The sequence below is a fragment of the Phyllostomus hastatus genome, unplaced genomic scaffold, assembly GCF_019186645.2.
Source record: "Phyllostomus hastatus isolate PE091 unplaced genomic scaffold, TTU_PhHast_1.1 phas_contig_86, whole genome shotgun sequence".
Classification (NCBI taxonomy): Eukaryota; Metazoa; Chordata; class Mammalia; order Chiroptera; family Phyllostomidae; genus Phyllostomus; species Phyllostomus hastatus.
Genome location: NW_025333977.1, coordinates 2,061,253 through 2,088,299, shown reverse-complemented (window position 1 = coordinate 2,088,299; position 27,047 = coordinate 2,061,253). Strand labels below are relative to the sequence as shown.

General features: G+C 43.9%; 1 protein-coding gene across 6 annotated transcripts in view; it reads right to left on the bottom strand.

Annotated features, from left to right (window-relative positions):
• The window catches only part of LOC123826747 (amyloid beta precursor protein), a 244,818-nt gene that overhangs the window by 17,083 nt on the left and 200,688 nt on the right, over positions 1-27,047 (bottom strand). For 3 of the 6 annotated variants that reach the window (XM_045850792.1, XM_045850787.1, XM_045850789.1), the window contains 2 exons: positions 9,641-9,862; positions 2,130-2,183 (listed from right to left, as the gene is read on the bottom strand). In XM_045850792.1, coding sequence (XP_045706748.1) covers positions 2,130-2,183; positions 9,641-9,862 — 276 coding nt within the window. The remainder of the gene's footprint in view (positions 1-2,129; positions 2,184-9,640; positions 9,863-27,047) is intronic. The other 3 variants (XM_045850790.1, XM_045850793.1, XM_045850788.1) reach the window with 1 other exon arrangement.

Below are 27,047 nucleotides of genomic sequence, written 5' to 3'. Positions count from 1 at the left end.
TCTTCGACTGGGGGAAGCCAAGCCTTACGCCATGTAAGGAAAGCAGGGTGGCCCGGGCCGTGACCTCCCCTGCACAGAACCACTCCCCTCTTCTTCGCCAGCGGCTGTGCCTCAGACCATTCCCAACCCTTTCTCAGAGCTCATCCCCGGCACGTGCCTGGTTGACACGCCCTCTGTCAGTGCCCCATCTGCTCATGTCAGACATCGGGGTTCATATTCATACTTTATGTCCTTTGGATCTCCCTGCCTTTCCATGTCCAGCTCGTCTTTCTGGATATACAGATGCTGCGTATCCCTTCAATGCCACTTCAAGCTCCTCTGAGCAAGGGACTTAACTTAATTTCTTACTTAACCTTCCACAGCATTAAATGCATCGATCTTTGTGAAATATCAAAACGGAGTATTGCTATTATTATAACAAAGACTTTAGGGAGGCCTTCTTTCCATCTACATGTTACATCTAACTATTCTTTAGCTCTCTGCTTAAAACAGAATGTGTTTGTTCGACAGTATGTTGAAAAGTCCCCTTCGTGTTAGATTTAAAAAAATCGACTTTGGTGGCATCACCCCATCCTGGATATTTCAACAGAAACATAGCCTAGTGTGTCCCATGTAAGAGACCTAAAAAAAATTTAACTCACATTTTATGCTTGTTGATGCAAATCATCTTTTTTTTAAAAAATAAAGTAGAGAGCACTGTGAAAAAAAAAAAAAAGGCCTTTGGCAAATGAGCAACCTGGTCTGGTCTCCGCTGCAGTTAGAATGAAACCGACCCTCCGCTTTGGGCCCCACCACTGGGCCGAACAGGATGGGAATGGCAGCTGCTGGCTCCTTGACAGTCCCTTGTGTGACACTGGCCATCAGGAAGACATTAAGAGAGCCAAAGCCGTGTCTGATTTACTCTAATTTAAGTGTCTCTGAGCAGCCCTCCAGACAGAGATTCATAAAACCAGGGAGATCCGCTGTCAAGACGCGTCATTCCACAGTCCCTGCTGCCTTGTGCCTCCCAGTGCCGAGGCACGGAGACACCAGGAGTCAGACTTGGAGTTGTCCTCGGGGACTGTGGCTGGGGACAGAAGCGGCCGGAGCCTGCGAGAGAGGCGGGGTGTGCTCCGGGCCCCATGGCCGACTCTATCTGAACCACGCTTCTCTGTGTTAACCTCTTCGAACGAGGTTCATTTCCTGTTCCTTGAGTATGGCACCGGGACGTTATGAGGCTAAAGAAGAAAATAAATATGCAAAGGTGTGCCCTGTTAGGAAGCAAGTCTCCCAGGACACAGAGATTTGTTAATTCAGTAACTTCCCTCCTCTTTTTGAGTCGCCGACAACACTACCTACTGTCAGGTGGGTGAGCTCCTGCAGGGAGTCGAAGTCAGGTGTGTGTGCGCCCTGTGGTGGGGCGAGAGTATTCTCAACACCAAGTCTGAGACTCAGCCTAAGTACAGGACACAGAGCAAAAAAACGCTTTTGCTCAATGCTTGGGAAACTGGGGATACACAAAAAAGAAGTGTCTATGTTGGTGCTAATGGGAATTGTAAGTAGTAAGAAGAAATAAAGAACTTGTATGCAAAATTATGCACGTGCATCTATTGTGCTATTTTTGTCACTCACTGAGAATACGTATATACAACCTACGACAGAGGAAATGTGAACATTTCTGGGCTGTGGCGATATCTGAATTCTGATATTTTTAGAAAATTGCATCTTCTGGAGGAACTGGTTGAAGTCGGAGCCCAGTTCGGTTAGAAAAGGACCGTCGGGACCCCAGGGAGAAAGGAAGAGGCGCGCCCTGCAGCGACCCAGGTGCCGCCAGACAGAGCCGCCTCTGGGCGGGCTCCCATTCCTGAGGACGAGCAGACTCTCTATCATCCTCCCAACTTAGAGAGATCAAGACAAAAAAAAAGTGGAAAGGGCTCTCTTGTTGTTTGAAAAGGAAAGCTCAGAAAGGAAAAAGAAACACCTTAAGAAATGAAGCATAAGGAAGAGCAAAAAGGGAATTAAAAAAAAGTTTGGTCTCCAAGTCGTTTTGATCTATGCATTTTGGAGACGCGACGGAGGAGGAAAGGGAACGGCGTCTGCTCAAGCTCAAGCGAAAGATGCTGAGAGGCACACGGCCCCCCGGGCTGTACCTGGTCGAGTGGTCAGTCCTCGGTCGGCGGCAGGGCGGGCGTCCACGGGCTCGACTGGGCACGGGAAGCAAGAGGCACGGAAAGCAAACGAGACAAATCGAGATGGTAAGTTGAGGCTCCTGAACACAGAGCAGGGAAAAGCATGTGCAATACACAAGTTATAAAAAGGAGCAGCTGGAAAGGAACCACAGAGAGTTAATCCTGAGCATCAGGAGCGGGGGGACCACTTCACCAAAGGCTGACGGCTGTTCGGGGCCCATCCCGCCCCTTAGTCCGCTCACAAAGCGCTCTCCAGGGCACACAGCAGCGTCAGAGCGGGGCTGGCGGGGGTGTGGATCCATCCCCCGCTCCCCGGCCCAGAGAGTTTACAGGCGGTTTCTTGTCTTTGGATTAGAAATAAAATCTATTATACCCAGCCCAGCAGAAAATCTTCAAGATACCTCTTTTTACCACTGTCCAACCTTATCTTATTTTACAGTTGAATTAGCTATAAAAGGACTCCATTAAATCTCCAGGGGAAACTTGAAGATGAATTTATCGGGAGAGAGAAGTTTTACTGCATCGTCTGCCTTTTAGTGAGTCACATTTGTTCCCAGTTGGAGGGTAAAAGAGATAAACCAAAAAGTCAGTCGGTCAGTTGGTGTCTCTCTCTGTAAAAGGCTGATTTAAATAGATGACATACGGCTGAAATGTGTGAGACGTGGATACTCCCTCTCGTATTTGCTGTCCTTCTCAGTGTTTCCCGTGTGAGCGAGTGTTCTGGGTCTGGCCCAACGCAAACAGTGCAGGCGGCATGGCAGTGGCCACCATTGTTCGCCATCGACTGCTACTTTCGAAGTGCTTCTGATTCTCAGAAATGTTGACTTGAAGTTAAACACTCACGGGTCTTGGAAGAAACAGGCGAGGGAGAGAAACAAAGCTTTTAGGATTAATAAACGGACAAAGGGCAAATGAAGCCGAGAGAGGGGGAAGGGCCCTTGGGCAAGGCCTGGGAAACAGAAAGGGGGAAGGGTAAGGCAGCTGAGCAAAGGAGTCCCTGGGAAGGCGAGGTGTGCCGGATGGATGGCTTTTGGACCAGCGGTTTCGGTCAGAGCACCTGGGTCTCCGACAGGCATGGCCCAGGCACGCAAGGTGGGACTGTGAACCCAAATCGATTTGGAATGTCACACGTTGGTGGGAACAGTGAGGACAAAGAAAGTGACAGCATGCCAAGCCTTCAAAATGTGAGAAAATAATGTCTCTGAGAATACTAAGGCATTTGGATGAGTCAGAAGAGCAACGTGGCTTGGTTCTTCCCCATGCAGACGGTGGGACGGTAGAGGAGAAAGGAAGGTGGAGACAGGTCAACCTGACTGTGACAATGTCTGCAATTTTGGGCAGCTGGCCACTTCCGACGCTCTTTCTTCATGTGCAAAATAAAAATAATAACATTGACAACTTCTAACTGTAGTGAGGAACAACAACAACAACAAACATTTAAAACCCGTTTCAGATACTCTCAAATACTATAAAACCACATCTATTAACTACCCTGTTTATGAAATATTCTACAACTACTGTTATGAGCATGACTAACCCCGAATACTTCATTGGTGTGTTAGATGAAAACACTTGAACAATATAGTTTCTCTGTATTTCATCTTCCCCCCACCCCATCTGCAACCACATAGAGTAAGAGACTTCACTACTCCTCGTAAAATGGAGTTATTGAAAAATTATTGTACTTTTTGAGTTTCCTTACAAGGGCCCCAAATGGTGCCTCGATCGAAGATAAGGTCATACGGAAGGGCACTCGCAGAGCCAAGGAGTAACTCAGGGGTGATCACACTGGCCAGTGGTCAAATCATCAGGACGGTGTGAGACTCGGAGGGACACAGCTGAGCCTGGAGTTTAAACACGGCCTGAAAAGCTGGTCCAGCCTCGGGGTCCACTGTAATGCCACTACTTACTTCCTGTGACCCTGGGCAACCACATTCCTCCTGATTCTCAGATTTGGCCCAAATCAACACGGCTCTCCCGGGGCTCAGATGTGCAGACACACGAGAGAACCTCATAACTGACAAAGTATTATTCCCCAATCACTGCAGGGAATACGGAAAAGCATGGAATGTGCACAGAAAAAAGTCCAAAAGGTATAACCACACACACACACACACACACACACACACACACACACACACACCAATGACAACTATCATCAGTTACTTCCAGGTGAAATAACTATTTCTATAAATGACTGGGTGAAATGACTATTCCTATACATTTGTCTGCGTTTTTTTCAAGGTATGTGTAGTGTTTGAAAACAGTAATAAAACCTTTTGTTTTTTTAGGAAGATAAAAAACAATAATAGTTTTAGTTACTTAATCCCTACCCCGAGTTAACAGTTTGAGGCTGACTCAGTATGAATTAATATTGAAAAATTAACTAACTCTTGTGGTTCAGTGGGCAGACACTGATACATTTTTAAAAAGACAATTATGACATTATTGAAAAAAAAAGAACACACACTGACAAGACAAAGTACTGCACTGTTTTTCAACTACAGCAAATACCTGCTAAGTTTTCAAATGGACTATTAGTTGTTAAACTAGAAGGTTGATTTCATAGTGCTCAAATATTTTAACTTGGCTCTTTAGTAAATCAAAATAAGAAAGAGATCACCTTAAAGAGTTAAAATAAAGCTTAACCAGAAATGTGTTATTTCCTGTTATTTCCTGCCTTCAGTAAGCTTTGAATCAAATCCTTCCCTACAAGAGGAAACAGAATGATTGAAATTCTGGGATTTTTGAGTCTGTCAGTTCTGGCGCTGCGTGTAATAGACCAATTCTAAGCTAAATGCGGCCTCACACGGCCTCCCCACCCGGTCCGAAATGATGAAGTATTCAGGAGCTTTACACAAAGAGGGGCCTGAGGAGGACTGGATTTCAGGTTTAATGAAAGACTTTATTAAACCCCAGTTTCATTACCGGCAGTGATTTGTTCATGGCTTTTTTTTGTGGCCAAGTAAAAATAGGGCAGAAGGCAACTTCACTTTGCAAGTATGTACACGCAGTCTTACAAGACACGCTGTGCCTCGTTAAGAATGCTATTGTATTTTATGTGTGTGTCACATACACAGAAGCTGCTTGCTGGCCACAAAGGGTTTTTGCGTTCCACGTTGACCTTCCTGGCTGGCCTGCTCAGGAAGTCATAAAAATGAACAAACCCAAATGCTATTAACACAAACGCTTCCAGCCACATGATTTCATGATCCATGAGAAAAACAGTGTTATAAAAACAGCTTCACTTCAGTTTAGCCAGTGAGGTTTGGTGGACTGGAAAAAAAACACAGAATAAAAATCTCTGCAGGCAGACTGCAGCTGGTTGAAGAAGCTAAAATACTGGAAAATGGTGTTTGTGATATGCTTACTTTTTCAATGTAAGTTAAAAGAATGCCTGGGTTTCTGACCCTCTATCTGGACTTCACTGATTGTTCTTAAGAGACACAAGACATTTTTGGTAAATGTTTGAAGCTGTCATGATAAAGGCCGCATGAACAATGGCGGGAAATCCTTTGAGAATTCCAGGTCTTTTCAATAGTTGCGTGTGTGGGCACATGCCTGTCAGATTAACAAGAAACAGGGCTCTGGAAAGAGGGAGAAAAGGGGGAGGAGTAGGACAGAAAGGGAGTTAGGTGTACAGGTATTGGTATAAAATAATGTAATAATTAATAAATCATAATACAAGAACAAACTCTGTTTCACACCGGTAAACCTACGTTTGTCACACCCTGTATATAGCTTGTTGTAGTCGTTAACTTGAAGGATATACCGTCTGAGCCATTGAGTGACTCTCCTTGAGACAAGCTGGTAAAAAACGTCTCTAAAAAGATCCTGGTTCTATTTGTGGGGGACAAAAAGCTACCACTAAACATGCGCTGTGTTGTGGGCACTTTGCTAAGAGCTTTACCTGCCATCGCATTTCATGCTCACAGCCTGTTTTTAATCAGGAGTTATTATCAACTATTTTTTTTAAAGACTAGGAAAGAGTCAGAGAGGCTGTGTCCCTTGCCTGCAGCACACAGCACAGCTGGAATGTAAACCCTGATCCCCATCATTCAAGGAGGTGGGGGGTGGTGTGGAGGTGGTTTTGGTCCTCCCGTGACTGGAGGAGGCAGGGCACTATTGGCTTTCGGCAGATGGGGACCGGGGATGTTAGGCGCCAGGCACAGGGCAGTGCCTCCAACGCACCCTACACAATTCCTTATATTTATGATTACGTGAGTCCAGAACCGAACTCAGTTTCATTAAGAGACACAAAGCATTTCTGCACAGTGTTTTACTGAAACCTGGATATTCCAGGAGCTTACACTGGGGAAGCAGGAGGGAAGACGGGTTTATTTATAGCCTTCCCGGGAGTTATTCACTATTTTAGGAAATCACGTCCGTTTGCTCGTAGAGCCCGAAGGGTGGAATCAGCCTGGAGCAGCACGCACCTGCATTTGTCACACCCACGCGGGACAGACGCCTGACCAGGCTGCTGTTCTGTCCAGCAGTTGTGCCCTGACACTTACATGCTGAAACACTTACTGCACATCACCTCCCTTTGAGCGATTCCCCCTGCCCCCGACTCTGTCAGCCCCTTTTACTTTAAGATTCCTTATTAAGAAGGCTTTTTGAAATGTTATAAAAGGGGTGCTGGGTCAGATGACAGTGAGAACCAGAACTCAGCCTCTGAGATCTTAAATATTATTGCTTCCAATACTTCTTTTACATAAGATTTTCCTGTTTGTCAGTAACAGATCTTTATTTAACAACAATACAAGTTCTTTTGATGAGGGCTGGGCAAGGCAACAGCTCTGTCTGGGTCAGGAATCCAGAGGCATTCAATCCGGGGACTTTGCCTAACTGGACATCTTGGCAACACCCGAGGGCCGTGTATGTGTGTGTGTGTTTTCTCACACTTGTGTGCACGGATGCTTTTCCCGGGGCCAACACTACGATGTGTGCACTGCTAGGAATCCGAGCCCAATGACCACAGACTGCTCTTGGAGTCCACATCTGAACAGAGGTGTTTAGTCCATCGCAGTTCTGGGTATCTCCAACCAGATTGTTCTTGCCTTCCCCAAAGTGATCATTTTGGGGAAATCCAGAGGAGTTAATCTGAATTTATTTCTTTGGATATTTGACAAGAGGAGGGGAAGGAGGGGGATGCCGATGCTTTGGTGCTTTGGTGATACAGTTCCTCCTTATTATTTCATCTTAAAAGGAACAATCCTTCCATTTTCTTCCTCACCAAAATGGATCCGGTTTGACTACTACTGAAAATCTTTGACAGAAGCAGCTTGCTTAATAAAATGCATGTAATTTTAATGGAGATCATCTAAGTCAGGATAAAATGTCTAGGGCATATAAAGGCAGATTTATTTAATTGTTGGCATTATTTCTACTATTAATATGATAAATGCCAATTTAAATGGACCTCATTAAAGACGCCAAGGAAATATGCCGGTTGATGTTCATGTATAAAGCAGTTAAGCTCTTAGTAGCTTGCAGAGTGAGAAAGTAAAGGAAAAATTCGAAATCCAGGAAATGTGATCTCTCCTGGGACGATACACGTTTTGTTATTCTGCAGTGTGCTGTGTGGCACTAGGCTTGTTGTATTCCACTGGATTTGCTACACGTGAAACATGAACACAAGCAGGACGTTAACGTCTCTGATTCTTGCTAAACTCTGCACGTGTACAGTCCACGTGTCTCTGAATTCACAACACTGAAGAGAAGTTCCAAGTATTATAACAAACAAACATAGTCATTCGTATAAATTCAGTTTAGTCTGCTGCTGGTGTAGATTCCTTTAGCTTTCTAAATCTCTTTCCACAAACTTTACCATAAATAAAATAATAATTTGTAGTCTCTATATCTGTGTGTGTGTGTGCTCATAAAAATGATGGAGGTAGGTGCTGAACTGTGTTGTACAGTTCAATAATGGCAAATATTAAGTGGAAACATTTCATTTATAGAAACTATATATTTGAAAAAATGAAAAGGTCTCAAATCATGAGAACTTGCTAGGTAATTCTTTATAAAAATAACAGTGTAATCTATATATTCAATTTTTTTTTCATAAAAAGCTAACTCTTGGACATAAATGACACACCACACACTTAACATTATGTGGTATAAAGGACATTAAGGACAGTGACTGTTGATCAGAAAAGTGTGTTAGACTTCAGCGTGTTACCTGCCTCTCCCTCAATCAGACAGCCCAGCATTGTAAGGGAAAAGGGGGAACCTCATGTACATTCAATTCACAAACGAGACTGGACACCTTCCACACACAGTTCTCATCAGACACGGCACAATGAGGATTTTCAATGGCCACACTGTCTCCACCTATAAAAATTACTTTAATAAGCAAGCTACCCTGGTTTGTCATAACTAAAATCCTTAAAATTTTCCCTCTATGTAAGGACTATTTTTACAAATAATAAAGTCTAAATTATTTTTATGTCATAGATGACATTGCTATTCATAGCTGGTATTAACACTATAAGGTGTTAATTTCAATAAGGTGACCCTTTTTGAAATTAATGAAACCAATTTGGGGTGATTACTCATGTTATGAAAATGGTCTAGATGATGATTTTCTGCGATGGTTCTTTTAAAAAAAAGCTCTCTGGTGCAGAAAAAGGTCTTATGTTGGACTCAGAACTAATCTGAGGAGTGATTGACTGCATTTTCGGTTACCCATACTACAAATGTCCATATTACAAATATTACCAACATTAAAAGTTGCCAGTTCACCAAAGAAAATCACAGGTAAAATCCTGCTGTGTTTTTCAAAAATATGTTATTAGTATCTCAAAATTAGGGTGTCATGTGTTCAAAATTTTATACTTTTGAACATGTAAAGTTGATATAGAATTTTAACAAACCTGAAAAATGCTCTTTCCTAAATAGACATTATTTGAACATTTCTACTAAGAAATCTGAAAGAAAGCACATTAGCCAATGTGCAATTTTTAGACAGAGAAAGATTTTACTTCTCTGAACACTTAGGAAAAAACAATACTTAGACAAATGTGCATTTTAATTTTGACAGTTGCCTTATAGTTCGCTTTCTAAATACGAAATTGTGGAACTCTTAAGCAAAATCATGTCATAAGTGGTTTTCTGTCTTTGCCTTCAACATTTAATGGAATCTGATATTTAATGCACTAGAATAAGCAACCAAGATAAAAACTATTTGGGGCCTTTCAAATCTCCATTGATGCAGACCCCGCTGTAATTTCTCTCTTCACTTGTGAGCTGCCATCTCCACAATTCTATCACCCATCTGTCTTCTTCGAAAGTGGGCACTCCAGGCCACCGTCTCGTGAACACAACTGAATTTTGTGCTTTCGTTCCAGAATCGACAAAATAACTCTCAGTGAGAAAGTATTCTAAAAATTCTTATTGGAAGTCTCCCTTCAGAGCACTAGAGAGCTGTGTGAACGCCAGAATGTTCTCGCTCCCTCCCGGCCTCTTACCTTCGTTCTCTGTGTTGGCGGGCACAGAGTCAACCGCAAAGGGATGCCAGGGCTGGAGATCGTCCAGGCTGAACTCTTCATTCACGGGGAGAAGCTCCACGGTGGTTTTGGTTTCGGTCAAAGATGGCATGAGAGCATCATTTCCATAACTGATTCTCGGTTCACTGATCATGTTGGCCAAGACATCATCCGAGTAGTTCTGCTCTTTCTGCAGCAGCTCATCTGCAATAAGACAAAGCGCGTATGAGCTCAGAGAGCCATGAGGCGGTACCGTTACCGCCTCCATTTTACAGATGTGGAAACTGAGGCACGTGGTAGTTCAGCCACTTGTGCAAACTCATAGCTAGGTAGTGCCCGAGACGGGCTGTGAGCCCAGGAGAATGGCTGAGGCCTGGGCTGATGCTCCTTCCAGTGGTGAGACTCCAGGAGAACTAGCTGGTCATGTTCTCCTCTGACAGATTCTCCCAGTACCCTATGATCACCGGGGGACCGACAGCATGCTTTGGTGATGAGTCTGCCGTGGATTGGTGGCAGCGAGCAAGGCACATTTCTTTCAAGCCCAAGGACATACCCAGTGAATCCCTAGCCCTTCCTTGAGCACGTGCAAGGACCAGAGCAGCCTGACTGACAGGCGGCCTGCTCCAGTCTTGAGCAGCTCTCATGGTTTCGTCTTGGATGAGCCTGTCTTCCCCAAAGGCTCCCTGTGCGGCATGACCTATGTTCATGGTGACCAGAGAAACAGTCCCCTTGCCCTCTGAGTGTGGTCTTGCACACAGGAAGCTCTGCTCCAGCCTCCTTTCCCGAGGGCTAAACACCCCTCCCTCCCAACACGCCTCAGGTGATCTCAGAGCAGATACCCTCGCCTTAATCCTCTGCTGCTCCTCTTCTCCACAAATGCTACCAGTGACCTCCTTATCAGAGCGACTAAGTTCTTGTAGACCACTGAACATTCCTAGATTATACATTTTGTTACTGAAATGCATTTTAACAGAAAAAAAGAGCTTGGAATACAACTGCGTCAAGTGTTAACTATTGCTTCAAAAACAGGGCATCATAAGATGTAAGAATCTCCTACTCCTATGTGTTGCCAAAGATTCACCCAGTTTTTCTGTGTGATATATTTTTCAAAAGTAGATGTTCATCTATAGGAACTATGTTATTAACAATATTAATCAGAATATCTCATTTTCCAACGATATCTCCGCCAAGAGTTTATGGTATTATATATTTCAAACTAGTCAATGTTGAAAATAGAGAAAATTATCAATGGACCAAGAAAGGAAATAAAATCGGGGTGTAAATTTGATTTGTAATATTTTACTATCATCCTTCACATTCTCTTTTAAATCGGCAAAAAAATTTATCTGAAAAATTAAAATTCTTTTCAAATATATCTATTAAAACTATTTGATAGAACAGCATTAAAGCATGAGATTAACATCCTTGCAAGGAGTTGGTTTTATTGTAAGATATTATTTTAAATGATGAAATCCCAAGCAGATCAGTTCTTCTGAATTCTAATTTGAGTTGTAATATATACCCGTTCACTGCAGACTGCTCTAAAGTTCAATCCTTGATGCTTGCGATGACCTTTCCCATACAGACAAAGGCCCCCATCACATTTCTTCCAACTTTTTCATGTCCTACAGAGTCACAGGTGATGGCTCATAACTTAGCTGGAGTCTGCTTTAATACATTACGTGGGCATTTCTTTCATATAAATCTTATGCCTGTGACTGTTAAGGACATAAAATACTAAAGAAAAATCTTCTGGAATAATTTTTGGTGCTTATGCTTCATCTTGAGAGGACGTAACCATCACCATGATCTGTGTTCGGCGCCACCAGGCACCAGGTTGTTCCCGGGGCCTTCGCGGCACTCTCGTAACTCACCCTCCCCTTCCCCATCTGAAGGTGCTTTCCCTTTGTCGTGCACTCACAGTTACTCAGTCTGTTCCTCGTGACTTCTCAGTGTAAGCCTTCCCGTTCTTCTTTTCTAATCTCTTCAACCCTATCATTTTCTCTTGTATCTCTTTCTGTTTCTGGAATTCTCCCTGCAGAAACCCCATCCATTCTGAAACTTATGGACCCCCGCCCTTTGGGTGATTCAGAAATGTGTCTCCCTCCCACTCCAGCTCTGACGTCTCCCTCCCACTCCAGCTCACACATTTCTAACTGTTTGCTGGCCCCATTAACATAGATTTTTGTGAACTTGGAATGTACAAAACTGTGCTCAAGGCCCCGTGTTCTAATCGTGGCAGAGCTGTTCTTCCAGACACAGGTACGGAACCTTCAGCACTACCTGTGACTCTGTCTGTTTCTTTGTGTCCCATACTTACATTACTGTCAACTTTTAAGTTCTATTTCTGGATTCTCTCTCTCTCTTTCTCTTTTTCATTTCTCACTCTTTTCCACTGGCCACCATAAAGCATCATTACTTTTTGCCTGGATAACTGTGACGGTCTCCTCGTTGCCGCCCTATTCTAATTTTTATCTCTCTCTGTTCCCCAGGCCTTTTCCTGATGCTGAGAAATGGCTCCTCCCATTTCAGTGGCTCCTCGGTTTCTACTGACTTGATCCCAACGACTTAGCCAGGTGCTGGAGGCCCTCTGTGATCTGGGCCCGCTTTATCTTTCTACCCGTGAGGCTCGCAGCTCTTCGCTGTACACACCTGTGATACTGTGATTTACAATAAACAATGTATATTGTTTATTGGCAGAGTTCCTAAAACCCTTGGAATCCCTTAACTGCTGAGGGCTGTAAAGGTGCCTTTCATTATGCTAATGACATGATTTTTAGAAGAAATCCCCTTAAGAACCAACCAGATGATTAGAGGGCTGAAGCTTCAGCTCCCCTCTTCCAGACCTCCAGGGGGAGGGGAGGGGCTGAAGATTGAGTTCAATCACCAACCGCCAATGATTTAATCAATCATGCCTATTTACTGACTGACGCCTCCATAAAAACCACAAAGGACAGGTTTGGAGAGATTCCAAGCGGGCGAACAGGCGGAGGTGCTGGGGCAGTGATGCCCTGGACAGGGCACAGGAGCTCAGTGCCCTTTCCTCATGCCTTGCCTTATGCAACTCTTCCCTCTGGCTGTTTCTGAGTTATAACCTTTTATAATAAACCAGTGATCTATCTAGTCAGTAAAATGTTTCTCTGTGTCCTGTGAGCCACTGGAGATTAACAGAACCCAAGCAGGAGGTGGTTGGGACCTCCAGTTTATGGCTAGTCACCAGAAGCCCAGGTGACCAGGTAGAGTTGCCATTGACTATGGTAGGGGAAAAGGGTGGGTAGTCTTGGGGGCATGACACCAGTCTCCCGCAAGAGCCCCCACGTCTCCAGCCTCCATAGCACAACAAGGGGGTTCCCTCTTAGTCTCATCCCTGGAATGCTCACGCAAATGGAGAAACCATGCAAGATAAGCACACCTTTGTTCCGGGACATGTTCCACTGTTACAGGTTTGCAAGCCAGCCGACTTAAACACCACTAGCCCCATTGACTGGTGATTGCTTTCGTCCCCTCAAACAGGCATCTCCCATGGGAGCTGGGAGGAGGACTGTGCCCATCTCAGCCATGGAAGTAAAAGGGTCGAGTGGGCGACCGTCAGAGAGGACAGCCTCACATTGTCCTTCGTCAACTATCCAGGGCATCTCGGGTTGTGGCAAATTGTAGGGCTGCCTTTTCTCTTTTATCCCTTCTTTACACGGTTGGCAGGAAATTTCTTCCAAAAGGCCATTTGAATGTTGAGTCCCACAATGATTAATTTTCCTGGTATATTATTATATTCATTTTCAGAACATGAGAGAATGAAATATTCAAGAACTGCTATTTATTTAGGGTAGAGTGAAAAGCACTTAGGCTTTTATTTTTGGTGCAAACTAGCGGAAATCCACATTCCCATCTCAATCAAACACAGCAGATTCAGACGCTGCCACCTCCGGCTATCTCATCTGGGAAAAATAAAATCAGTGTGGTTTTAAGGGACGAAAAGAGGGTGGAAGTGATGGATTTCCATTAGCTGGGGTAGGATTCAATTTTGAACGGTCCAAGGCAGCCAGCTACCTCTTGATATTATTAAGGGCTCAGGATTTTACCAGTGGCTAACGCAATTGGCACCAGGCAATTCCGCCTGTGATAAAAAAAATCCAGAGCCAAATATGATTATGTCATTGCTCATTCTGAGTGGGACTTTATCTTTGAATTCTGTGGTGAGACTAATCACACAGAAGCCACACTTCTATGTTGGTGGCCCTGATGGATGATCTTTTTTACCCAAATTAATGCAACATTTTATTACAATGCTTTGGTGGCAAATAGTGGGGATTTCCAAAGCTTTCAAGCATCTGCATTTGCCAATTGCTGTGTTACCTCTGGAGTTAATTATTTTCTTTTAGAATACCCAGGCACATGAGCTTTGCAGTTAAAAGCAGAAATATTTAACTGAGTTCAGTGATGGTAATATTTAATCCACAGTTTTAAACAATAACAGAGATATTTAATTTCAAATACTAAACATCCAGCAAAAGCCCCACCACCTTGCCCTTGTACAAATATGTTGAGGATGTATATCAGACATACTCCATAGTAAAGAGGACAAAAGGACTTCATCACTTAGCCGTCACTGAAAATCTGTAAACTATTTTAAAGAAACTAACATCAGATGAAACACCCAATAGCAATTTCATCTTCCAATGACTAAACAATTTTGTTTTTGTAGAAGCAATAGACTTCCATGATTTTGGAGAGAAACAGCCTCATAAGAGAGCTGCTAAATGGGAAACAGATGAATTCTAACCTTCGTCTCTTAATTTTTCATCCACTAGTCAAACTCCTTCTAAAAATTGAACTGCCCCCTTGTAGATTTCAAGAAAAATAAAGTTGACAGGCGCTACACCAATTGTCTTTTACAAGCTTTGGTTGTAACCATTGGGCGAGCTCTCACAGCCTCTCAACTCATCTGCGGTGGGGAGGGCAATTTCCCAGTCGTGGGGGAGGCTGGGTCTCAGCCTTCTATTGGGTGAAACACAGCTAGCAAAGGTCTAGAGGGAACCTGACGACCCAGGCTTTGGTGCTTTTTCTTTGGGAGGGGGATTGAAGCCACATTGCTGTTATTAGTTTTTTTCTGATTCTTCTGTTTCCTGGTACAAAAATGAGTATTTATGAGCAACTTTTACCCAAAGTGGAAATTCCCTTTCCACCTTATGTAACAGGGGATTCTCATATGACCAATTCTTGCTTTTTAAATAAACATTTACTTGTCCATTTGAAAGGGCAGAGGATAGCCCCTCTGTACAAAGCACTCTCTGCCACAACTGCTACAACTGCCACAGCTGCAATGGAAGTATTTCTAAAAGGGACGCAATTTTTTTTTTCTGATCAGGAAGCTCTACTATAAATCTGTCATTCATTGTAGGCACTTTGCCCACATCAGTACAATGTGATCAGATTTAATTTTTTTAAAAAAGATTTTATTTATTTATTTCTAGAGAGAAGGGAAGAAAGGGAGAAAGAGAGGGAAAGAAACATCAATATCTGGTTGCCTCTCATGCGCCCCGCACTGGGGACCTGGCCCACAACCCAGGCATGTGCCCCGACTGGGAATGGAACCAGTGACACTTTGGTTTGCAGGCCCGCACTCAATCCACTGAGCCACGTCATCCAGGGCCACATTTAATTTTTTAGCCACAGTTCTGTGCATGTCTCATCCAGGGCTCAGCATGTAACTGCCACACTGTTCCTTCTACGTAACGTCCATGGCCCCCGAAGCTCTCCAAGCCTGCGTCCCTCCCTTGGAACCCTGTCATCTGTACTCCTGCTCCGTGGACCTCCTATGTGACCTTGTGGAAAGGCAGAATCTCAGGCCCTACCCAGGGCTAGGGACACAGGCTCTGCGGGTTCACGTCACCCCCCAGGCGATTCTTAAGCCCATTATTGTCTGACCACAGGTCTTACACAGGCATCACTACACAGTGGACTCAGCTCTCCCCTTCACAAAAAAGCAGGGCTCAAACCAAAACAAGGTGTGAAAAATGAGAGTGGCCGAGAAACAACTTTGCTAGAGGACACCTTCCTCCGAAGCACCTCAACATCATGTCTGCAGAACCCAATCCCTTGAAGCTATCGCTCACGATAACATTTCTGAACCAGAACGCCACAGGGAGGGGAAGACTCCTTATGAATTTTCTTTTTTTGTCAGACCATCTGTCAGGCAGGAAATGAAACAGGAGCCAGTGCAGGGAGGTGCTCAGGAGACGGTCAGGGTTCCTCAAGACTCTGAGGAGAGCCTGTACGTGAGAGTGAAGAGGGCACCAGGACGCACGCTCACACTGCTGGGCTCTCCCGCACTGGAGACCGGCCCTAGCTGCTGAGCAAATGTCCTTCTAGGAACGGACTTACTGAGAGTTCAATGGAGCAGGAGCTCTTTGACATGCTGGCCTGGGGGTGGGGGGTGGACATTAAGATATTTCAATGTGTGGGACAGCAGTCCCATGAACTGTGTCATGCCAGGACACCTTGACAGCATGAGACCAACTGTACCAGTGACACCGTCTTCTTCTGTGGCCTTTTTATGTGCATTAGCTCATTTGATATCCACTACAGTCTGTACGGTGGAATTACCACCCCCATGGACACTTGAGCAAATTTTCTCATGACAACTTCCATCTTGAGAAATACATTTCAAGTTATCGAGTGGCAGAACTGAGATGTGAACCCACATATCCCGATTCCTAATGCAACCTTCTCATGATTCCATGAAAAATCCTGTGTTTTTTTTTTTTGGCGGGGAGGAGAACATGGGTATTTCATCTGATTAGTAACCATTATAGAAGTGTATACATATCCATCATCACAAGCGTCCTGTTTTGCATGCATTGTTTTTGATAGATTTAGAAAGGGATGAATGCAATGGTACTGTTTTCTTCCGAGGAGGAAACCAAGGTCAGAGGTTTTAGCCACAGTCCAGAATCGGAGCTTCCGGATGGCAGGGCAGGGCTGGAAAGCCAGGCAGTTCCCCGGTGTATGACGACCACACGCTGCTCTGCTCCCTTCTCTGAGCGAGGCCTTACCTGTCACCTCCCCTCTGGCAGCCGTTCCGCACCTGCAGCTCCTCTCTGAGCACCTGTCTCCTTTAGGTTGCCCTTGCTCTGTCTGGAAGACGGGCGTAGCTATGATAGCTCCATGAACTGTCACTACACTGCTGCTTTGGAGTCGAACTGAAGGTAATTTAGATGCCTTGGGATCCTGCGTTGTTTACATGGTTGAACCTGCATATGCAGTCATCCCAAATACCCTTGTCCATCGGGGTGCAGCGACTGGATGACTTCACTGGCCACGAGTGGAGGGTGCTGTCACATTTGCTAACTTGGGGAACATTTTTAATAGACATCCGATCACAGAGCAATGCTGTTCCACAAATCTAGTTTTTATTTTGACCTCCGGAAAACTGGGTCAAGAGCTCTTATTTTTAGCCACACTATCCATCTTGGAGATCTCTGAGTCTTAAAATTCAGTCTCCATGCCTGTACCTGGGTTTATTTTTCTTTCATAGTTTCTTGGACGCGGCCTTTCAACGGAGCATGCTTTGTCTACTTACGGCAACAAAGTGTCCCTGCAGGGCATACAGACGCGGCCACACATCACCGTGAGAACGTTCCTTACTGCAAGTGACATTTTCCTGAGGTTTCCCTTGCCTGGCTAAAGACTGAGGGTATGGAGAATGTCCCTTTTCATTTAAGGCAGGTTTCCTCTTGACTTTTAAACAACGCAGATCAAACAACTTAGTTCTACCAATGGCATCAGTCAGAAATCAAGATTAAAAAGCCAGTCAGGCCAGGGGCTAAGAGCAGATGAAAGGGTTCCTTCCCCGTGTTTACTTGTAGAACTTGTGCCAGTGCGAGATCCCGATCCTATTTCTGACTACACCAGGAGTGCCGGGTCTGCCTGGGTAGTCGGGAGCCTACGCAGTCCCGAGGGGAAAAGTCTTCTAAAGTTTACATGAAAAACTGAGCGTATTTACGATAGAAAGGATTCTGAAAGTGTGGCTGTGTTGAGGTTATAATTCACACACATAAATAAGTGACCTTGTTTTAAGGAAATACACAGTGAAGAATTTATGTGTAAAGGCCCCATTGTCTGTAAGTTACTTAACCCAGGAATTTTATGTAGTATTTTCAGAACTTTTCTTTAAGTCTGGAATTGTATTAAAATAAGAAGTTCCGTACTGTGGGGCTAACACTGCAGTGCCAGCATTAACCTGTGTATATCTGGGTTTTCCCTCTGGTTGACATATATAGTGAACATGCATCCGTGACCATTAACATAAACAGATACAAGCTACATGTACTGTGCAAGTTAAAATAAAAATGAATGTGGTTTTTATGTTTTATATTCCTTAAATGTAAGTCAGTTATCTCCCGTGGGTTTCACCCCAGGAAAGGGTGGTCTCTTCACATGCTGGAGGAAAAACTGGTTGTCTCGGGCTAGTGGAGAGACGCGTGCTTTTATGGCTAAGCTCAGAGAGTTTCAGACTAATTATGATCAGGGGGAATTCCCTCTGCAAACGTGTCTTTAAGAGTCTACCCCTGTGGCATAAGCGAAGACTTCACTGGGATTCCTCTTTCATATAAAAATGTAACAGCTGGTACCAACTGTAAGAGTAGCATAAATTCAGTGAAGAAAATGTATAAAAGAAAAGAATAATTCACTTGCAATGTCATCACCAGAGAAAACCAAGAGTAACATGTTAAAAAAATTTTATCTTTTACAGAATTGATTATTTCATCTCTTCCTTTTATCACTTTATGATCTAATTTTTATGACTGTGGTTGATAAGAATAAACTTTGTGAGGTTACTAAGCATGCAGAGGCTCTTCGGATTGGCAGTACCAGGTTTGAGGACACAGAGATGGAATCACGGTGAACTTTTCTCGTGTTTCATTCTACAGTATGTATTTCTCCATTTTCTGATAGGTTGTTTTGCATAGCTGGTATGTTTTTTGGTTTATTTGTTTTTACTTCCAACTAAGTCTTCAGATACAGAGTAAATTGGAAAAACGGAATAAAACCTGAGATTTGCTCTACCTACCTGGGTCAATATCACATTTTTTAAAAAGTGCTGATGTGCTCTAGCTGGCGTAGCTCAGTGGATTGAACGCAGGCTGCAAACCAAAGCATCGTAGGTTCGATTCCCAGTCAGGGCACATGCCTGGGTTGAAGGCCATGACCCCCACACATTGATGTTTCTCTCTCTCTCTCTCTCTCTCTCCCCCCCCTTCCCTGTCTAAAAACAAATAAATAAAATCTTAAAAAAAAGTGCTGATGCTTTCAGTGAGCATAAGAGAGTAAAGTGAGGAAGACTATTTTTGAAAAATACTCAAATGAGAGCTGTACTGCCTTTGCATATTTTTTAATAGAGCCAAAGTCATTCAGGTAACTTTATACAATCTGAGCCCATTCTCTCCCAGAGCCTTTGCCGATGGCATCGGGGTGGGTGTTCTGGGCATCAATCCACAATGTCCCCTTTCTCCACCTGAGCTCTGCACCAATTAAGGGAGAGCAGGCAGAGATGAAAACATCATCTTTACTTCTGATGAGGCCCTTACTGGCCCACATGCTGCTTTCTTTGGAGTGAGTCACATACAGCGCACGTGGCATGTCAAACTATCTGCAGACTGGATTTCAGCTTCAACTCGTACCCTCAGATGCACTTGAAGAAGGAGGGAGTCTGACTGGTGCCCTGACAGCTGGGTCCTGTACAACCTGCACACTGTGAAGTGCTGGTCCCACCTGCTCAGCACCCTTCCCAAACCTGTGTCTGTTTCACCTGGGTAACAGATATCCTGGGTGGACCAAAGGAAACCAAAGGGATGGGAAACTGTGACCCTCTCAACAGCGAGCAATCATTCTCTGCCGTGCTATGAAGAGAGTGCCTTCTAATTGATTCATCTCTGATAAATGCTTAATCAATGGAATTTTATCTTTAGAAGGATGTATAGTATTGGTTGGCAAGGCCAGTTAACTCACAGTAGAAAGTAAAATTTTCAACATCCATCCACAGGTAATTTCACTCAAGGAGCCTAATGGTTTCTGCTGGTAATTATAAGAGGACCAGGCAAGTGTGGATAAGATCAGCACACATATAAATATATGAATATACGCAAGGGAGGACGAGCGCCTGGTCCTGTAGCAATCACAGCATGCTTGCATTCATGATAGTTGTCGTAAATGCCTATTTATGCAGATTAAAAGAAACCCACACCAACTTTCTATGCTCTTCTGCACACTGGCCTGTTTGTGTTTTCTTTAACGCACAACTTGCTCTGCTGAGCACAATTCTAGAAGAGCAATGGTTCTTTCTCTTCTGCATTAGCTGATTCACGCTCTCACTTAACCCTGCATGGGGAAACGGAACATGCTGACAGGAAGTGCTTGGCATTCAGGGCTTGGAGGTGGATGGACAGCGTTTGTGTTCAGGGAGGCACTAACAGTGCAGAAGAGTGGGAGAGGCTCAAAGGATGCACTTGAACAAGAATAATCTGGAGCCAGGAAAAATAAAATCATTTTATCATGAATTAATGAGCTTGTTCATTCATTGAACTCTTTAGTAATCCAACCATCTACCATCTTCCAGGCCAGTGCAGGAAATAACTAAGGGATTTTTTATTTTTTACTCAGAGCTCACGGCCCTGAGGAAAGATGGGCATAAAAATAATTTCCATACAATAAAGATTAAATCAATACAAAAGAGTTTTGGGTCTTTTTTTTCTTAAATCATTTCAATATTAGCATCTATGGGGTGATAAAAAAAAGCAACCTTATTTTTTTTTGTTCTGCAAAGAACAAAGGAGAAACAGGTAAATAGTACAAACACGAGGAAAAAAAGCTCAGAGTTTTGAGCTGGGGATAGTGCTGTTACAGATTAGCTAAGGAAGAGACAAGGCTGTCACAGTACACAGAAGTGCATGTACCAAGACACAGAGGATGAACGTGTCGCAAACTGGGACACTGCTGGTTGTTGGGACACAGCTAAGTGAACAGGAAGCAGCTCAAACAGAAGCCAGAACTTTAAGTTCATGGGATACAAGGGGCAAAAGGGGACGCTCACCCACACCAGCAGTATGCACAATTAGCAGAATCCAGACGATGGCATTCTACAGGCGGAGAAGCCAGCAGTTCATTAACAGGTAAATTATAAAGTAAAAAAAACCGGAATGCAGGGGAGATCTGGGTATTACAAGACACTTAAGCAACATGTCAACCTTAAAGCACGAGGAAGGAGCTTATGGGTAAAAGCGGGTACTGGAGTGATAAAGCCAGACAGACATCAAAGGACGAGATACAAGGAAGGACAGTGTTCCTTGGATGGTAGGGTGGTGCGGAGGGAGGTTGTAACAGAACAGGGTGGAGATGATATCGGGTGGCTGGTAGTACTTTCATTCTTGATCTGAGCTTGGCCCAACAGAAGAACAAACAGAGGGCAGAAACACAGGTTTCCCTGAGACACGCTGAATGTGCAACGTTCCGACACACCCCAGTGAGGCTGTCTGGAGCCGCGGGGAGCAGGGGCCCGGAGGGCTCACGTCTGCACTGAGTCGGCCCACAGGGAAGCACTGGAACGGAAATGGGAGTTTTCCAGATTCTAGAAGAATTTTGCAGGGGTTTTTGGAAAAAAGCTCTCATTAGATTCCCCCTTAGGGATTTACTGTATATCGAATTCTGCTAGAGAATGAATAGTTCCACCCACAGTGAAGTGCCACATCTTTGATGAACATTCTTTACAGTGTCTCACAGCGGTGCTTAACAATAACATCAGAGCGGCGGTTATTGTTAAGAACTGCAGGGAGGGGGCAGGGTAGTTCATATCCAAATAAAGAGTCATGGGTCCTTATGGTTTCCCTTGCATGTGGAATCCAATGAACAAAGTGAACAAGGAAAATGGGGACAGACTCACAGATGCAGAGTGGGATGAGAGCTGGGGGGTGGGGGACTGAGCACAAAGGAAAAAGGGCTCACGGACATGGACGACAGTGTGGTGAGTGCTGGGGGGGGGTATAAAGAGGACTAAATGGTAATGGAAAAAATGCAATAAAGATTAAATAAAAAAGTTTTGTTTTCTAAAATCATTTCAATATTAGAATCCATAGGGTGATTTAAAAAAGCAACCTTATTTTTTTTTAATTTTGCAAAGAACAAAGGAGAAAATGGTGTGGGAGATGGAAAATAGAGCAGAACCAACTCTGCTTTAAGTTGCCTTGTGAACCACGGATCCTGGTGCCAGAAGGTGTGTTCCACTGAACGTGCTGGGAAATTGCCCCCGATGGTCTCTTTGTCACCGGGACTGGACAACCAACCCCTTCCACTGTTTTCCATGATGCTCAGCTCTGGCTTCGTATGGGAGATCTTACCCTAGTCTTTCCTTCTGATCACTTCCCAGTCTCAGCACCAGACCTCATCCAAGCCCCTAATGTTTTTCCAGTTGAAAATGTACAAGAATTTTCCCTGGCTGGAGTGACACAGTGAATTTGAGCACTGGCCTACAAACCAAAGGGTCGCTGGTTGGATTCCCAGTCAGGGCACATGCGTGGGTTGTGGGCCAGGTCCCCAGTAGGGGGCACACGAGATGCAACCACACACTGATGTTTCTCTCCCTCTCTTTTTCCCTCCTTCCCCCTCTCTAAAAATAAACAAACAAATACAATCTTTAAAAATAAAAAAAGAAAATTTACAAGAATTTCTAGCAGTTTCCTTTCTTTAAAAATGTTGCTTAAAAATGTTATTTTCATCTCAGCACAGTTAACCTTTCTTCACCTTTACCCTGCCCTGAAAAAGTCTCAACTCAGGACAAAAGAAAAAAAAAAAGGCAAAAACCCAGACCTCATCCAAAATTATGATACTCTATATAATTATCAATTTTGATCTGAGATTTCTAGTCTTTAAACAGAATCAGATAAAAATATAACTACCTTTCTCTGAATATATAGTATTGAAACACAGTCATCTTCGGTGATACGTAATTAATTCACCTCAGAATTTAGAGTCCTCTCTACTAATTACCACAGTGCTCTAACAGCTCCTTTTTTTCTAGCGATATAAGTGATCTTTACTCAAACGTACTCAAAGCTTCAACAACAAATTAAAAAATGATTCACATTATGGTGCATTTATACATGTCTTTTCATCTTCCAAGTGCAGTAAACATTAATTAAACCTGGCTAATTAAAACGCCCACGGTTTACTAATTTACTCATTAATCAGCCTCGCGCAAATGTAAAGCATTTAAAACCTTTCACAATTTGTACCAATTAAATATGAAAATTATTTTTTTAAAGGAAGAGGTCATCAATTCAAGACAAGTAGTCCTTCGGCTTCAATTTGATAATGTTTCCGAAAGAAACTTGGACAATTCTTCATATTCGTGGAAGTCAAGGGAAAGAAAAAGAAACGGCCTGTTATGGGTTGAATCGTGTTCCCCCAAAGATATGTTGAAATCCTAACCCCCAGCACCTGTGAACGTGACCTCATCTGGAAACAGGATCTTTGCTCCTGTAATCAGGTAAAGATGAGACCACACTAGGCTGAGATAGGACCTGAAGCCACTATGGAGGAAGGCAGACCCTAATGCAGAAAGGTGGACTCATGATCCCACTGGAAAAGACACACGGGGCCAGAGACAAGGGGAGAATACTACCCGAGGATGGAGGCAGAGATGGGAGGGATGCATCTATAAGCCAAAGGAAGGCCAAGGATGGTAGGCAGCACCAGAAACACGAGAGAAATGGAATAGATTCTCTTTCAGAGTCCTCAGAGGTAGCCTGTGGGGCTCCTGATTTTTTATTTCTAGCCTCCAGATTGATATGGATGAAGAGAATGAACCATTGTTTAAGGCCACCCAGTTTGTAGTAATTTGTTACAGCCTCCCTAGGACATTAATACACTGTCCATAAGTTGAGTATTCACCATTTGCTGATAGGATAACCACTTCTGGCTATAATTACTGTACTGGAGCAGAGTGTGGTTTCTTGGTGAGCTCTTCATTCAAGGCTAGGACATGTAGATAGGGGACTGGAATATAATAACTCTAGTCTAAGAGTTTAATGTATCTCCATTAATGCAGAGGTGCTCACCCTCCAAACACCAGAATGTTTCAGGGGAGACTAAATGCTCCTTTGCTGCAGCTCTCAGCTTCTGTCTTCCAAGACTCTTCTGCAGGGAACACCTCCCACCCGCCTTTCTTGACCATCAGTGGCTCCATGTCTTACCCTGCTAAGACCATGGGAATTCGGGACGCCAGCTGTCAACTCTCAAGCTCAGCAAGGAAGTGGAAGGGCCTCAGTGTCAGACACACTGAGGTTACGTCATATCCTCTGCGAGAAGCCAGAAGCTGAGCTGTCCCTGGCAGCGAAATGCATGACCAATGCCTGGCTGGTTGCAGGTTTTACTAACTCCAGGGTGATGACACGACAGCCTCTGATGCCAGAACGGAGACTGCTGTCGGACCTACGCTTAGCTGGGAAACTGAGTGCAGCGGGGGCAGCTGGAGTCATCTGTAGAATTCAGCACATCAGTTTCACTTTTGGGTTCATACTGGACAAGCTGGTCTTAACAAGAAAATTCTCCAGGAGTCTAAAAGAGTATAGATAAATTAGTAAAAAGACACGTTTTAAAAATCCATCAGGCTGGCTGGCGTAGCTCAGTGGATTGAGCTCGGGCTGCGCACCAAAGTGTCGCAGGTTCGATTCCCAGCCAGGGCACATGCCTGGGTTGCAGGCCATGGCCCCCAGCAACCGCACATCGATGTTTCTCTCTCTCTACCTCCCTCCCTTCCCTCTCTAAAAAAAAATAAACAAAATCTTTAAAAAAAGATTGATGTTTAAAAAAATTAAAAAAAAAATAAAGCAAAAAAAATCCATCTTTGAGTTAAGTATATGCTTTATATACCAAAGAGGTCTCCAATTTCAAGTTCATACAGGCAGAGTGAAGGCGCTGAAGGCTGCTAAGGTGAAACCCAGCTGCAGAGACAGGGTGCAGGAGCAGGAAAAGTATCTTTTGTGGCCTCCTCTGACTTTGTGGGGATAAAGAACCCACCCACGTGCACTAAACAGATGATGGGTGATGAACACGGGAGAGGGGTTACATTAGGTCTATTCAATGTAGCGCACTGTTACGGACTGAATTGTGTCCCCCCCACCCCAAATTCATATGTTGAAGCCCTAAGGCCAATGTAACTGGACTTGAAGACAGGACCTTTGAAGACGTAATTAAAGTTATACAAAGTCTTAAGGGTGGGACCTTCCCCCAACAGGGCGGGAAAACCAAGAGACGACAGACAGCTCTCTCACTCCTGCACAGAGAAAAGGCTGCGTGAGGACACAGCAAGGCGGCCGTCTGCAAGCCAGGGAGAGAGGCCCTGGGAGAGACCCAACCTGTGAAGACCTCGACCTTGGACTCCCAGCTTCCAGAGTTGTGAGAAAAAAATTCCAAAGGACAGTTTCTCCATGTGTCCCAGACATTTCCAGTTACGTGCTCTGTTCATTTGGGGTGGGGGAGGGACAAGAGGTGATTAAATATGACTTCTGTGCCAAGTCACTCTATGAGGTACTTTAAGAAGCGCAGGGATCTCATTTGCTTTCCTGCATAACCCGCAAAATATGCACGCTACTATTTAACAGAGCACCTTGGTACCCAGCATGCCCTTCCTTGGTAGTTTTTTTGGTCAGTTCTCTAAGAAGACACATGCTTCCCGAGCTAACATTAGGCTCTGTGACAATTCTCCAAGAGGAAGCTTTTACTGTTTGTCATTCAGAAGGTTGACGACTTTAGGCATATTTCATTGATTTTTCCCTTCATCCCTTATGAAAATAGTATCATTTTGAAATTGAAGAGAGTCTAAATGGATAATTTCAGTCCAACTCCAGTATTAATAATACAAAGAATCTAAAGAGGGAGGAAAGAATTTTGGTCAACAGGGTAGATTTACAATTTCTGGAAGAGCAAATAAAATAGCAAATGGGGAAATGTTGTAAAGTGTGACATTTGCTGACTGAAGCCTGCCCTATGTTTGTACTGTTTATCTCTCAGCTTGGATAAATAAAGTATAGCCATCGACTCCGTCACATCTAAATAAATATTTCATATAATCACAGCTTTGGAAATAAGCACCACCAAAAATGCACATGCCTAATTTACCAGAATATATTAATTTTCCATGATAACTGCTATTCTTTGTTCAAGACCATTATAAACATAATCCAAATTTCTAAGAATCCGTATATTTTTGCTATTTCACATAATCATGAGTTTTAAAACTTCTGGATAGTCCTCTGGGGAGATAAGGAAAATGAAGATTTCTATAGGTCTGAGATGGGGCCCGGGAATCTGAATTTTTAAAATAACAATCCCTCTAATAAATTATTGTGCTTCACTTGGCCCCAAGAACATGTTCAGAGGCAACAAATGGCGTCCAGAGCAACTTCCACAGGGAGTGCATTTTTCCCTGGGAGAACTTCAGATGGGCTCTCAGCTGCCTTTCACATCCTATCACTTACAGCAACCAAACCAAAGATGGCAGGACATGCCAGACATTCCTCTCTGCCTACTGGCCAAAGACACAAAGGTGCAGAAATCACACAGGGCAGCTCAGGAGGCTCAAGGTACGACTGCGGTTCATTTGCGCATCACACTGGCATTCCCCATACATTAGTAGGTTCCAAGGACCTAAAGCCCAGGTTAACGAGGCCTTCTGTAAATCTAAAATACCGAGACTCAGTTCTCCACAGAGGGCTCCCAAATCTGCTCTGAGTTTTTTTTGTTTTTTTTTTTTAAGAAAAAGCATTCTATTTTTCCACACTCAAGTGTGTGAAAACCTCCTTCGATTTCTGAAGGGTCTTGGCAAGACGTGTTGAACACCTTGGGCCTTGACCATTTTTATGGCGTGGTCAGAGTCTCTGAGTTCGATCAAGCCACGAAATCACCCAGAATCCTTAATCTGAAAACTGAGGTCTGATTCCTCCACCTTCCTGTTCCGCTGAGGAGGTGTTAGCAGCAGCAGAGTGGACCCAGGGCCATACTGAGTGAGGGGAGGGACCTATCTCTTCATCTCACATCAAAGAGATCGAGGAAGCAAAGTCTCTCATATTTTCATACAATATTTGACTTACATATGGGTGCCATGTTAATCAATAGATAGGCTACTTGGGCCTTTTTTGGGGGGTGGGGAATAGTTGTGTTTTATTATAGTATATCCAGACAGTCACACCTTAATTTCTCTTTTTATACCTGAAGCAGGTACTTTAGGTATAAGAAGGCTTCCCCCTTAAGATGGAAAGGAGGCACTCAAGTGTTGAGAAATCAGGTTTCTGCCTAAAGGAAGGTGAGGGGTATGAAGTAGACTTAGCCTATGAACTCT